Source organism: Struthio camelus, chromosome 3 (genome assembly GCF_040807025.1).
Source record: "Struthio camelus isolate bStrCam1 chromosome 3, bStrCam1.hap1, whole genome shotgun sequence".
NCBI lineage: Eukaryota > Metazoa > Chordata > Aves > Struthioniformes > Struthionidae > Struthio > Struthio camelus.
Window position 1 is genome coordinate 126298785 of NC_090944.1, and position 14862 is coordinate 126313646.

At 38.7% G+C, this 14862-nt stretch overlaps 1 protein-coding gene across 1 annotated transcript in view; it reads right to left on the reverse strand.

The window, feature by feature from the left end:
* The window catches only part of CNIH3 (cornichon family AMPA receptor auxiliary protein 3), a 49365-nt gene that overhangs the window by 19956 nt on the left and 14547 nt on the right, over positions 1-14862 (reverse strand). The window contains exons 2-3 of the mRNA XM_068936531.1: positions 6302-6370; positions 3203-3250 (exon numbers count right to left, since the gene is read on the reverse strand). Of these exons, the coding sequence (XP_068792632.1) occupies positions 3203-3250; positions 6302-6370 (117 nt within the window). The remainder of the gene's footprint in view (positions 1-3202; positions 3251-6301; positions 6371-14862) is intronic.

The following is a 14862-nucleotide window of genomic DNA, read 5'->3' on the forward strand; positions in this document are numbered from 1 at the left end:
GACTAATTGTACTGACCATATTTTTAAGTAAGAAATTCCTAATTGCCTTTAGTGCTAACAAAAGTATTTCCAATAGGAATCAGCCAGGTAGGTAGATTTCTTGAAATACAATTGCAATTACAATTATAAAATAATATTGCTGTCACCATTTACTAAATATGTTTCAATAATCCACCCAAATATTTATTCATTAAAATCACAGTAGATATATATGGCACACCTGAGCTATCCTGCTCCTCAGCAGGGCTAAGGAGCCCAGGAAGACACCAACCAAACAACACAGTATTGCTTCCACTGACTCAAGACAGCTCATTCACAACTCACTTGTGTATCTCTGTGCAGCACTGCAGTGTCACGCGGGGCATATCCTTAGAGAAACAAATGCAAGCGAGGAGCCTAGTGAACCAAGCAGAGGACAGGAGAACTCAGTCCTATCCCTAGCTCTTTAAGAGATTTGCCACAGGAAGATCAGTGGAGAACAGACAATTCCTCCATCTTGTCAGCGCTGTGGCTTTGTCTGTATTTCTCTCTGTTCCTGTAACTTTCCCTCTGCTGCTAGACCAGTTACTTCTACTGGAAATAGCAGTAGCGTATGCTTTTCTGGATGAGTTGCTGATAATTTAAGCATCAGCTTTATCCTGTTTTTATGGTAGCCCAAACAGCAGAGCTGCACCACTGACAGGTAGGAAACTGATGACAAAATTTAGCAAAAGAGATACAGACAGATACAGACAGCACAGCATTCACCATTAGCAGCATGTGTCTTGTGTGAATCACGTAACAGCTGTGTAACGCACCAACGGCTACACAGTGAAATACTCATCAATTCAAACCACACACACACACGAGCACAAATATATACTATAAAGCCCCAAAACAGGCCACTGAATGAGATGAGATCTTTGTATCCTGAAGGAACCTGACATAATGCTGGTTTCAGAAAATAATTCCTTCCTGTCATTTACATCAGGATACAAGATGTTTCCATGTCTTGGAAATAGTCCATGGCTATTCAAAGTTCATAGCTTCTTTTTATACAAAGAATCATTCTCCAGTGACCAGAAAATTTAAGCTGACCTAATTCTAATTCTATTCTGTAGCACTATACTTGTATACATGCTAACACCATATATACCCACTTCACACACTCCCTTAACTGTTGCTTTAATGATATAGAAACTTTTTCCCCAAAGCAAATGTCAGAAAGTGCCTGGCTGCAGAAGATCTTTCCAAAACCATTTTACATTAGAAAATGTTGCTAAATTATGTAATATCTGGTGGCATAACACATACCTAGTCAGTTTGCTAATAATCTCCTCCAAGTAAAATCCATCCTTAGGAGACTCTGCCCATTGGGACCAGATTTCTATAGCATACATAGTATTGTATGCATGTTTAATAATTCCCGAGAACCCTTTTTAAACCAGGCTATAATGAAATTGAACACATTTTTATAGTCCACCTATAAACCTCTTTAAAATATAGATTTACAGCAGATCTTAAACATTAAATCCCAGTGTCACAAATAGTAAGATATCATTAATTGCAAAGTCCTTTAAAAGAATTAGCTGACCTCAAGCCATGGGAAAACAGATATGCCACTATCTTATAAAAAAAGAAACTGACCAAAAGCCACATAAGAAACGATGTTGTATTATAAGAGATATATTCAGAGCTTGTGAAAACATCCTAACTGCTATTTTCCTATATCTATATAATGGACACTCAAAATCTTCACTCTTTTTCCAGCATTTTTCCTCAACAGTGCATCCTTTATGCTATGTAGACCATAGCTATTGTTAGTGATTGTCAGATTTGAAGACTACAAATCACCATAGTTATTCCACCTTCCTCCTCTTGTATCACAACTCTCAGTTAAAATAAACGTGTCCCCAAATAAATAGTTTGTTAATTCCGCCTAAGTTAAGTGAACCAGAAGCAACCCAGTCCTTGACGAGCACAGAGTCTGCAATTAGCCAAAATGCTCCATTTTGCTGTTCACTGAGGCTGAGGCTCAATAGAAATTAAACATTGATGCCGGCAAGGCGTTCCCACGGGGCTCACATATATTAATCCATTACCACCCACCGGTTGCTTTACTTCAAAGAAACTGGGACACAGCTTGAAGTTGGCTGGGTGCTAATTTCACAAAACAGAAAGCTATTAATAATAAGTATTTTCTCTCCTTTTCACATCCCTTGTGTCATAAGCATGTTAAGTAAGTACTTAAATGTGGTTCCTGACAGCTACATGCTCATAATGGTGCCACACAGATAGGTCTCAAATTCCAATCCATCTGAGAATGCCACTTTGTAGATACTGAGTGCAGCCACAGTTACGTCCTTGGTTCAGCCTGAGCCAACAACGCCTAGCTCTGGCTTTCCCAAAAGCTCTCAGGATAAGGCAACCAGTTACTCTAAAACATATCTGAATTTAGGTTTTCGCTTGACTACAATGCAATCACCAGTCTGTACTTCACTGATGATCTTTTAAGGAAAAACGCAGGACAATTTAGGTGGCTCCATTACTCTTCTGGTAAAGGCAATTCACAGAATTGAATACATAAATCAGAACAGTTTGGAACTATGATTATATTGACCTCACTGGGACAGAGTCAGGATGACAGACCGCTAACTTTCAAGCTACCGAGGAAAGGTGTAACTTATGAAAGTATCCTACAATTTATCAGCTCCTTCAAACCCCACAGAAACTGAGGCGCTCAGCATCTCCCTTGGCTCAAGTCAAAATAAATATTATCTCAACTTGTCTATTCAATCAGTTAGAAAACTCAAATACTAAATATGTCGTTAATAAAATGTTTCATTTATCAACTTGTAAGCCCCCGGCCAGAAAACAGTATTTCTAAAGCCTGTTTCACAAATTATATCATCAGATGATATGGTTACAAGCATCTGAAGCTGCAACTGCAAAATAATTCATCACCTCTGAAAAGCATGTTCCAAAATGAAAGGGCAGATGTTCTGAAATGCCAGTTCTTATCCAGAAATCCTAGCTCACATTAACGTCTTTATAACGTGTCTTACTCTGTCTTTACAAAGTCACCATGATTTCCACTTCTGCAGTAGAACTCAGCCTTTCATCACTGTGGTGAGAGAATTATTCAAAGAGGGAATGAATGTAGACTACCACTCAATGGCTTTACTTCTCAAACTTCTCAAATCCTGAGCTAGTTTATGCTCACCTTTCGCAGGAGGAAGCAAATACGCTCAATATTTCTCAACCGCTCTCGCTGTCAAAGAAAAGTAGGAAAAAAGAGATGAGAGATTAGCTGGTGTTATAAATTAAAGACAATATATTACAATTACAATGGGTCAAAAATTATAATTATTGCGTGCAAGGAAGTGACATACATTATTAATTTACCCAGTAGTATTCACTTCTTACCTACTGCTTGCAAGTCAAATAACTTACTCATTTCAATATCCCAGTAAGTTATTTTTTCTTCTGTTACTGGGTATAATTATATAATGTGGGGATTCAAGCCAGAGCTAGCCTTGAGTTACAGGCTGCAAAAAGTATTTGTGACTGTACACTGGTGCCAACCTACATCAGAAAGACTTGGTTTTGCATTTTCAGTTACCCATCCTCCAACCAACAACTGCGAAGGTGGTATGGCTCTATCACTGACAGGGTGCCTGAGCTACATGCGATATTACAGCTTAACCCATTAGTAAAGAATACTTGTAAAGTCCAAGAAATATTGCTTTAATCAATGAATGGATTCATAAATACTGACAGTCACTAGAACTGAGCAGTCTGACCGTAGATAGTGCAGCAAAACCACTCTGCTTTCCAACGGCGTAACCAGCAGTAGCATTTTTCACACTATCTCCAGTGACGGCAAGCGGGTAGAGTGGAATCTGATTTTCTTGGTCAATTTCTCACTATAAGCCATGTAAAAGAAAATCTGTCTTTGATTATTTCTATGCATTTTGCTTAGAGCATCCTTAGAGTCAGACTGCTCAATTATAGTGACTTTCAGTATTTATCCGCATTTACCGAGGCTTAACACAGCACTGATCTGGGATACTGTGCCCAGTAGCTGCAAAGCAATTTGAAATTAAAAGCAGTTTTACAGTAAGTCAGAGCACTGGATTGAGGTAGATCTTAACATAAACTTATGACAGAGTAATATTTTCCTCTAGACATGGGAAAAATTATTCTGAACAGTTACCTTTCTTAAACAGCTAATGGAACGCACCAGTGCAAGAAGAAAACTCTCCCTAAGACTGTGCTCTTCAAATATTTTAAAACGGCTCCAAGTGTTGAGGCTTTTTTCTATTCTGCAAAGAAATACCTCTTTTCCTCTCCCTTCCCCAAGTTTAATCATTTTAAAAGAAAAGTATATCATTTTGGAAAGACAGCGGCAGAATGATAGACACACGACAGATCTCGCTTCGCTCTCTGATGTTCACGATCTTAAAGCGCTTCAGAAATTTTAGATTCATGGTTGTAATCATGAGACTGGATGTATGTGGATATGCCTGTGCTCCTGCAGAAACCTTTCTTGCCTTCAGCGGGAGCTAAGTGTGGATGGAAAGACAACCCTCTCAACAACCTTTAGAAGACAGATGCCTAACTGCAGCTGGGGAAAGTCTATCTTTGGACTGTAAGTAACAGAGTGTGAATCAGGAGATTTGAATTCAATTCTCAGCACTGACACTGTTTTTGCCTTTGATTTCTCCCTAACTCAGCCTGCTCTTGATAAAATGCTCTACCCTACCTCTTGAAAACATGGTGGAAAAATACACGAGCGAATGTCAGACTTTCTCACAGTTCAATGAGGCTAACTACCCCGTCAAATAGATGGAATGTGGACACCAATGAGTATGCACAGGGAAGAGGAAAAGACAATTTACATTTGAAAGGACATCAGAAGAAATATATAAATTAAGAAAAAGTTCATATAAAAACTTGCCTGTCAATATAAAGCACACCAGCAAGTGTACTGTGCAGAAGAGGGCATGCTGAGATTATTGCTTGAGTTATCACTAAGTTTTGTAGATGGCAGTTAAAATAATGCTACCGATTACAGAATATTTTGCAGCTCTTTACAGGAAATTCTGGAAATTAACTTGTTAATTAAATCACTAACATGATTTAAACAGGGACTTACAAACTTTAACTTTTTTTATCATGGAGACCAATTCTGCTGCTAATCTAATCACTTTACAAGTTTTAGGAAGAGATCAAATGACTGGCAATCTGGTGCATATAAAGGCATGTTTCCTGCATGCATTTCTCAAGATGGAAACAAAAAATCAGATAAAGTGAATTCAAAACCACTGGTAAAAAGACCTACAAATTAAATAGAGTACTTCCATTAAGGTCCTCTTTGGGCTTTCTTCTCATAATTTCCTTCTTCTGTTCTCATTTTTGGTTGCATATTAGTAATCAAGTCTTCTTCGAAGACTCGTGTAAAAATGACGCTTAAAATCATCAGTGGCCTAAGCAGTACCATAAATCCTCTGCCGAGTTATGCAACAAGGTTAAATGGCAGTATTGACTACTGAATCTGATTATCATTTGGTTGCAATTCAGCATCTTGATCCTCTGTAGAGATCAAATTCAGCACCTGTCATAAGGATTGTAATTCCAAGTGACATGATGGGGCCTAGTTCTGCTTTCAGTTATGGTGGGGCAAATCTGATGCGAGTTTAACTGTAGTCAACTAAATGACTCTAAATTATAGTTTTCATTTAAAGAAATATTTGCATAAGCTTAAACCTGGGTTGAATTTTGGTTCATTAGGTAAAACCAACTTTACGTTTGTAGGGCGATATTTAACCTTTGTCACAGCAGATGCAACAGAATTTACTCTTAAAAGAACAGGAGAACTTAAGAGTCCTGTCATGAGACAGGGAGGTCTACGAATGCACCTCTTATTGAATCCTTTCAAGCCTTTGACCGGTCAATGCAGACCAAACTGAGGAAGGTGGTCATCCCATGCTTGAAAGCAGAGAAAGTAAGTGATTTTTAAAAAGGAAAATCGGTGCCATAGAATGAAAAGACAAAATGAAATTTTAGCATCACATTATATGTCCTTCAAATTTTAAACTTTCAAAGTGCTTTCTTGTCTCTGCCAGCAGGAAAGAGAGCTATTAGCATAAAGAGCAGGCATCTGGCTGCCTCAGACAGGCTTGATAAATCAAATTTGCGAACTACAATCATATTCACAACAGACTCTACATTCATTTCCACACTCACACTTTCAGTGATAGCTCAGTGTATCTCCCTCTTTTTAGTAGTTACTGCTTAGCAAGCTCCTGGTTGTACTCACTGCGTGGACTGGGTTGCACTGATCTATTGGGCTTTTGAAGTCTGTCCGTAACTCATCAAAGGCGATTATCTGCAAAACAATTTTTTCAGACATTGTAATTAATGCTCATTCAACCACTTTTTTTTTTTTTTTGGTTAGTTAGACTCTAGCTTGATGTGCTCCCTCCCTCCCTTTCCAAGACTTTCAGTCATTGTAGAGACCCAGAATCTAATCTAGTCTTGCAAGGTGCATCTTCTAATGCACCTTAGATATTAGAAGACACAGAATCCAGAGGCTGAGCGCTCCTGACTTTTTCTGTATTAGACTGGGGAAGCAGAGAACAAATCCATTTCTTCTAACAGAATACAGGGAACTAAGTTCCTTGTGTATACAAGTGCAACAACCACTCTATGAAATGTGAAAGCATACCTGTTTCCTAGGTGATCAAAAAATAACAAATTGTGTATCAATACAGACATTCTGCATATAGCTTAAATCTCATCCATTCTACAGATATGGAATGGAAGAACAGAAAGTCTGAAAATGACCTGTCTATGACTCATATAACAATCTATTGGGAGACTTGATAATAAAACCTGGAGCTACAATCCACATATCTAACCACTACTCTGTATCCCACTCTAACACTGTAGTTGTCATGCTGAAGCATATTTAAAATCAGAGAAGTGTGGCATTTTATAAGAGCACACTACAAAATCCAATTTATTCAACTACGACAAGCCATAGTGCCTGAATAAACCTGCAAAGGGACTACAAAGCATGATCATAAATTAAACATTTATCTCTGGAGATGCTGTATCTCTACAAGTTAAGAATTAGATCTGCAACAGATGTTTAGACTAAGGTGAAAGAGCGAATAATAGACTGTGACAGGGCCATAACAGGGTAAACACCATGCAAGTCAGGCAACACATGCTTTTGTTTGTAATAAGTTATCGCTATCAGCACCGACAGGATCAACAGAAAGGGGGAAGGATGGCCTCGTAACAGGTAAGAGCTGCCTCGGTTCACAGCTCTGTCACTGATTTACCTTGGGATCTTGGGCATCTCCCTTCAGTTCTCTTTGCCTCACTGCACTGGTACTTACAGATGTTGCTTTCAGATAGAAAACTGGTTAGGAGCTTTGAGTGACAACTGTTTTTAATGATGTATAATGGAAACAGCTTTTTTTTCCTGTTGTAAACGTAGAGATGAGCTGAAATTTCTTTGAAATAGCAAATCAGAGTGAATTTTCGGTGCAAATGCCTTTGGGTAGTCAGTAACAGCAACAAGCAGTTTGATATAATGATGATATAAAATGACAGCCAATACAAGAATGAGCTCATGCTGCGAAGCAAGACTGGTTTCAGACAACAACGCTGGGAAACGGTATGCTGGAATCACGAGATGGAACCTTTTCCACAAGAATTCCAGGAAAGGCTTTAAAGATTCATTGAACATAGAGGCGGCATGATAATCCTGAAGCACGTTTAGAAGAAGAGGAACTTAGTCACTCCGAAAGACAGAGCCATTAAGGCAGGGCTCTGTTGAGCTGGCCTTAACTAATGCAGCTAAGAGAAGCCTTGCAGAAATCCCAAGTGACAGTTTGGAAAAGAGATTAGCTTCAGATATGCTACACGTTTAGATTTTGTCATTTTTTCCATTCTTCTTCTTCTTTTTTTTTTTTTTTAAACCAGTGTTCCCAACACCGTAGTCAAAAACTGCATTCTTTCTTTGTTAGCATACAGTTCATTTTGCTATGCTTACATAATATCTAAATTGATTGAAATGAATCTGACACTTTTAAGCACATTGCTCTAATGGAATCAATGATTCTAAATACAATGATCTCACAGATGCACCTACAAATGAAGACAGTGTTAAGGTACATTCCCATCACACTAATAAAAACACTGAGGTCTGGTATCAAGCACACAGGACTGGAGGAAAGTTTCTTCAGCAACAGTCTCAGCCTCTCTCTGGGAGGAGGCAGGCAGAAATAAACTCTCCCCACTTCTTAATGTTTTAATTTCTATAATATATTTTCTTAAATTCCAAAGAATGGAAATCTAGTGATCACATTAAGATATCTGCTCTTATTTATGATAAAGCATACTTCTATTCCTCAGTACAATGAAAAGCTTGAACATATAACAATAGGCAGGCTCACAACTAGAAGGAATACAAGGGAACTCCCAAAGGTTTTTTTTTTTTTTTAATTGCATGATTTGAGGTATACTAATTCTAAAATTTTGGATGAGGAACAATGGAAACAAAGCTGTAGCTTGCTAAAATTGGAAGTTGTTCACAATATACCACATAAGTGTGCAATTATATTGTATTGCTGAAAACAAGATTGCGTTGTGCTGCAGAATGCATAATTAATTAGGAAATGTTCTCAATTATCATTAACATTGTGTAGCAGTTTAATGCTTTAGGGCATTGTGTGGCTGGAGTTGCCATTTGCTCCCATAAAAGCCAAGTAACTGACTACTTGTCACCATTAAAGATGACACAGTGCTTTCACAAGAGGTGCAGCTTCTCTGGCCATACTCCAAAGAAATCATGTTTTGCTTGTGTGCTTTTCAGCTGGATGCAGTACAGCTATCCGCTTCCCATACATGGGCTGCTCAGAGTTGCTGAATGCTTTGAAACAGCATTTGGGCGTGTTCAAGGTACATCCCACCTCAGAAACTGCCACACACAGCATCTTGATAGAGTAGTTCTTTGGAGACAAACAGTACAGCAGTCAGGCCACTTCAGCATGTAAATTGCTATCATTTAGCCTTTGTGTACAGGCATGTTTTATAAACTGCTCAATACTTTTTATCTGCCTAACCTCATTTGATCCAGTGTGGCAACTAAGACTACATATATGCGGACATCAGTGACCCTATCTCACAAAGGCCATGCAATAAAAAGATTGCTCAAAAGAAAAATGACTAGCCTCTAATCACAAAGCTAAACAGATAGCTAAAGGCATGGCATTTTGGTAATTATATGCCAGGGAGTGGTCTTACATGGAGGATAAATTTTTTGTATTAGTAAATATTAATGTGTACGCAGTTTGCTAGCAAAAGAATAAAAATCATTTGATGCTTATTCAGGAACCTCCATAAAATGAACAAGTTATCTGCTTATTTAGAAATTTAGATCAAATAAGAACAACATCACCTTTCAGAACAAAGTTTATCGTTACTGCAAAAAGGGGCCAGAGTCTGAACGGGCAACAGACACTCAACTATCTTTTGACTTGGAGAATTTTCCCTATGATTCAATGTTGCAGAATGTTGCAGGGAGCTTGTTCTGCCACTGCCCAAGCTATACCTTTTCTGTTGACAGAAATAAAGTGTAATTGTGAGTGCTACCCATCTAATAAACCTAAAGGTTTATAAAAATACCAGTTGCATTCTCTGGTGATTCATACGACCTGCAAATCTCACAGCTCCACATGTAAGTCAGAAAAGAATTTGCCCCTATTTAAACACTTATACTGAACAGATGAGATTGTGATGGCATCATATGTTTCAGTAGAGCAACAATTACAAGGATATTTATAAAATGTGCTTTTATCACCCCCACTCTCCATGCACATCTCTCCAGACAATAACAGCTTTGAATAATGAAGCAGTCACATAAGATTGAACCTGAATTTTGTTTTCTTTTTATGCTTATAGACACATCTACCTGAAAATTTCACCTCTCAATTGCAGGAATGAATCACGATCTCTCAATTTTAGAGAGGAGGCATGCTTTTTTAATCACTGTGCCTTTACAGAAGCACTTACAGAGTCTTTAAAGGAATATATTCGATTTGAGAACGTGAAGTTTTGGAGTGGTGATGTGAATTTAGTGACAGTGAAGAAACTGGCTATTATTACTTATTGATATTTCAGAAAAGTTAACATAAAACAGAACTTGATGACAACCACACTGACCACAGCACAGAATGGCAACATTTAATATATGCTTCCTTGTCATGACCATGCCAATGTACCATAACTCTATCGTGAATAAATTATCTTTATGGCTCATTCAAACAGACTTTGTCTACCCCTCATCGTGGGTGCCTTCCTGAAGCTGCCTACCAAAATAAATAAATAGACCCATTTGCCACACAGGTAACAAAGCGCAGCTTCAAGGTGGGGCACCTGGACAACATATGTCTGCTCTCACACACACCTTCATGTGCTTTCCCAGCACCCACACAGGCAGTGCATGGGTTGTCTGCATGCCAGCACACAGCAGGTAGACAGGTAAGTGCATACTGCACTTAGGCTAATGTTATGCCTGTCCATCAGCTGCAGCATAGACATATTTACACCATTTTCCATGAACTGCCAAACCACCTGGCAAACAGTGTTGAAGATTTATCATGCATGAACTAGGTTGCTGGATTTTGTTGACCAGAGGTGGCAACAGACAAAATGTATGGGAGGCGGTCAATCGGATAGAACTGTAAAGGGACCTGAAATTGAAGATAAGTAGCTAAGTTCACATGACAGGTTGGTGAGCCCACAGAGAAACGCAGGGAGAGATGACATGGACCAACTGACAGACTAGGAGAACAATTTTTGCCATCTGATTCTCATAACGATTTGAAATTAATCTGGACAAGAACTTTAGCTATGTGGTTGGTGAACATTTGTTCAAGATGATTGTTCCTCTCCCTTCTTTCTCTTCTCTTTTAGCTGATATGGTTCATGCTATCAAGCAATGTAAACACAGCAAGGAGAACCCTTCCCCCTCCATAAGAGCTCCTCTGAGTCTACAGCTCAGCTCTGATCTCCTATGAGAACGCTCATTCTAGCTGAGGTGGCTGTTGCTCATAATACTCTCATATACTCTTGTAATACTCTATCAACCCTAAGAGGTGTTAACTGCACAATAATTGTATAGGTTCTGATGCGGCTCAGCTTTTTAGAGACTATACATGACACATGTTAAGTGACCTAGGTGTAAGATTTAAACTGCTTTTTAAGAACTGCCAACCCTGCCAGGAACACTTTTTCTTAACTTTAGCACTCACAGCATCATAGATGGCTGAAACTAGGTCTAAACCCACCTGACAATCTTCCTTTAAAAATACCATAAAGTGCTGACTAGTCTAGGAGAAAAAAAAGTGAACAAAATTACTGGGAAAAAAAGCTGCCTGTGATACTCGTGAGGAAAATGAGTGTATGGTTCTTTTTTTTTTTTTTTTTTTTTTTTTTTTTAACTAAACGCTACTAAACATCTGATGGCCTGGGGCTTTGAAGGCCCAGAAATCAAGAGCTGGCTGCTCAGAGGAAATGATGTTCAACTCTCATTTCATACTGTATTGTAAAAATTCACTGTTTTCCCACAACTTCTTGATTGCCTCTGGGCTGCACAGCACAGCTTTCACAGCCTCTGAAGGCAGAAGGGATATAACTCAACTCCTGCTGCAAAAAACAGTCTGCTGAGTCACCTGCTGCCACTCAAGAAAGGGCATAAAATACAAACATGAAGGTGCAGCGATGGGAAAACATCCGGAAGGGTGCCTATATAGACAAAAAGTGTGCATGTGCACCTTATAAACATTGCACAACTGTTACTTAAACAGAAAGTTAACTTCAGGGAAAGGATGCAGGCTCACAGTTAAGAATACATACAAATCTTTTAGTATCAGCTCCCTAGAGATGCATGTGATTCATGGACTACCTCCAGCACTTGGTAACAGGGAGGTTATAGGCTAACTCACTGTTTAAAACACTTGAAGCTGTGTAGACGTGCAGCAAAATAGAAGTTCCCAGACTTTTGTCTCCAGGAGATGGGACAAAATAAACTGTAACTGCTCAGGCTACTTCAGGAAAAATGAAATATGCTAACAACAGAGGCTGACACTACGCAGCATCATCACGTATGCTGACAAGAGGCTGAAAAATGTTTGTTCCAAGTCTTGGCTTTAATTTTCACATCCTTCAAACAAAGCTCCAGATCAGTACAGCTCTCTGCTTTTCACTTCTTAAAGAAGAAGTTTTCGTACTCTGATTTTGTACCTGCTTAGTAAGATGAGCATTTATAGCGGTACTCATCCATGTTCTTATCACTACCAGTCTGTACCCAGTACTGAATCCGTACTTGACAAAGTTTAAGAAGGTTTTCTGGCAAGCCTCAGAATTGCCTCCTGTTCAGGTTCACAAGTGCAACCCATGATCCACTGAAAGAGCACAAAACTACTCATAAGGGTTACAATCATAATTACAGTAAACTCAATATTTCAGCAAGTTGGATACTGAAGAGTATCGGCTTTAAAATCCTGGAGTTGTGCAGTATTCCAGGTTTACAAATCTGTTCACACACACCCCTACTCCCAACGTCTATCTGCTTTGGGTGTAAAAAGATCTAGGATAAAGTAATGGTTCTTCACAAAACAAACTGTTTCAACTTACTGGGGATCCAAACTGTGTCATAGCACAGCCTTACTAATATTTACTCTCTCAGGGATGGTGACAGGGAATACTGCTACTGTATAACCCTAACGATCAATACTTTGTAAACGCCTTAGAGAAGGAAATGAAGAACTACATATCAGTAAGTGCAGGACTGGAGGATTTAAGTCAGCAGAAAGTACAACTATTAAGCTGCAGTTTGACCAGGACATAGAAGTCAAAAAACATACAGCCTTTCAAGGAACATTTTTAGGTCTTTTTTAGTGTGCTATTTCATACAGAAAGAGTATCTACTAACGATCCTGCACGCTAGTGTCTCCTTAACTAGCGCAAGCAGTCAGATCTTCATTTTTAGTAAGAAGAATATTATGTATACTTACCAGAGATTTCAGAATAATGTATTTTCTCTAAGCCAGAAGAGCAAACATGTCCATCGTTACCTACAAACTGGAAATTCTGAAAGCATTTCCAGATTTAAGACAAAAAGTAAAATTTCTTTCCAACACTACATTTTTGCTTTGGCATTTATTTTGGTTTTAAAAGATAAGATAAAAATTATCAGATTATATGGTACAATTCAGTATCTATTTTAAATAAAGCCCACACTGCTTGGTAGAGGTTGAAGCATTTTATCTTACTTTCTAGATCCAATTACCTCGTTGGTGCTATACTGAAATAGTGACAGTAAATGCCATTTATGTATTGTCACTTAATTGTCAAGACAAAACCCAGCAAAAAGGACTCGAGGGGACATCCTGGGCTGTCAGGTTCAGTCCCCTACTTCTGCAGATGCCATATCATACAGTCCCTGTGGAAAACACACCAAGCTCATTTTAAAAACAGGAAGGCGACATACAGTTTGCCCTTTCACTGATCCCTTTGGAAAGCCATTTTTGAATCTGCTGTGAAGACTGGGGACCTTCTCCTACCTCTTAAGTTTGTTCAGAAATAACGCAAACCATGTATATCATGCCAAGACGTCATTACAAAAGCTACTCATTAAAAGGAAAAGTTTTATTTTGTGGGAATGTGCATCAAAACTGGCATGACTCCAAAACAACTGGTTTTCATTTCAGCAGAATATTCCTTCCTAGCTCATGCTAACTGGCACTCATACAAACCCACACATACACACAAACCTTGTGCATTAAAGCCCATGTACAAGAATAAGAATTAGTAACAGAACCAGAGGATGCTAGCACTAAATTGTTACTTCAGTTTTGTTTTTTTTAAATGAATGGATTAACTCTTAGGTTTCTGGTTTCTGGAGCTTTTTATCCTGACACCTGCCAATGAAAATGAAATCTAACCAATCCCCTTTTTGAAAAATTCAAAACCTTTTTCTCACCAAGTTGCTCCAAGAGCCTTGATACTAAGTTACATACATCAAATTATAAGAGTAGGGATAAGAGGGAAGGTCCTTATGAACAAGGAAGAAGGGCAATGAGTAATGTGGCAGCACAGTAATGAATGCTCTAGAAGTAAAAAAGGGTGAAATAAAGGTCATATGTTGGGCTTCACATGGAAATCCAGCAGGCTCAGCTTTCTGTGGGTGAGGGGACACCCTTCACTCCCATTGCCAGCTTTAGGAGTGCCCCAGTCCAAAAAGGAATGGCCATCTGCTGCCAAACCCCGAGAAAAGAGGGGGTTCTGACAGGGAAACCCAGCAGGAATTTCATCTGAAGACTGCTCAGAAGGCAGGGAAACCAACTGTGTGACTCAAGCTGTGGCCAAAGAGATGAGAAAAGCTGCTTGCATACTACCAACATGACAGCACCTTAATGCTTCAGTTTGATTAGAAACTACCTGAGCTGAGAGGCCTGACCCAGCTCTACTTGCCATCCTTGCATCAGAGCCATTTTGCAGGAATTGACATATGGCAGGTGTAAGAATTATCTGAATAGTAGGTGTAATTTTAAAATTAATAATGGAATTCAATACACCATCTAGAAATTGTGAACAGCTTTATACTTACAAGTAACACCATTGTTATTTATGAGCTTCAATAGCCTTTATTTGAAAGGATACATTAAAGATACACTAAAATCTGATTCTTCAGAGAGCGGTTCAGATTCAGGAGAACAGTGTCAGAAAGTCTCACAGGCCAAATACCTACAGTATTTGTGCAGGCTTGTACTTCAGGTAAGGAACTGACTAATGGAGGTTAAT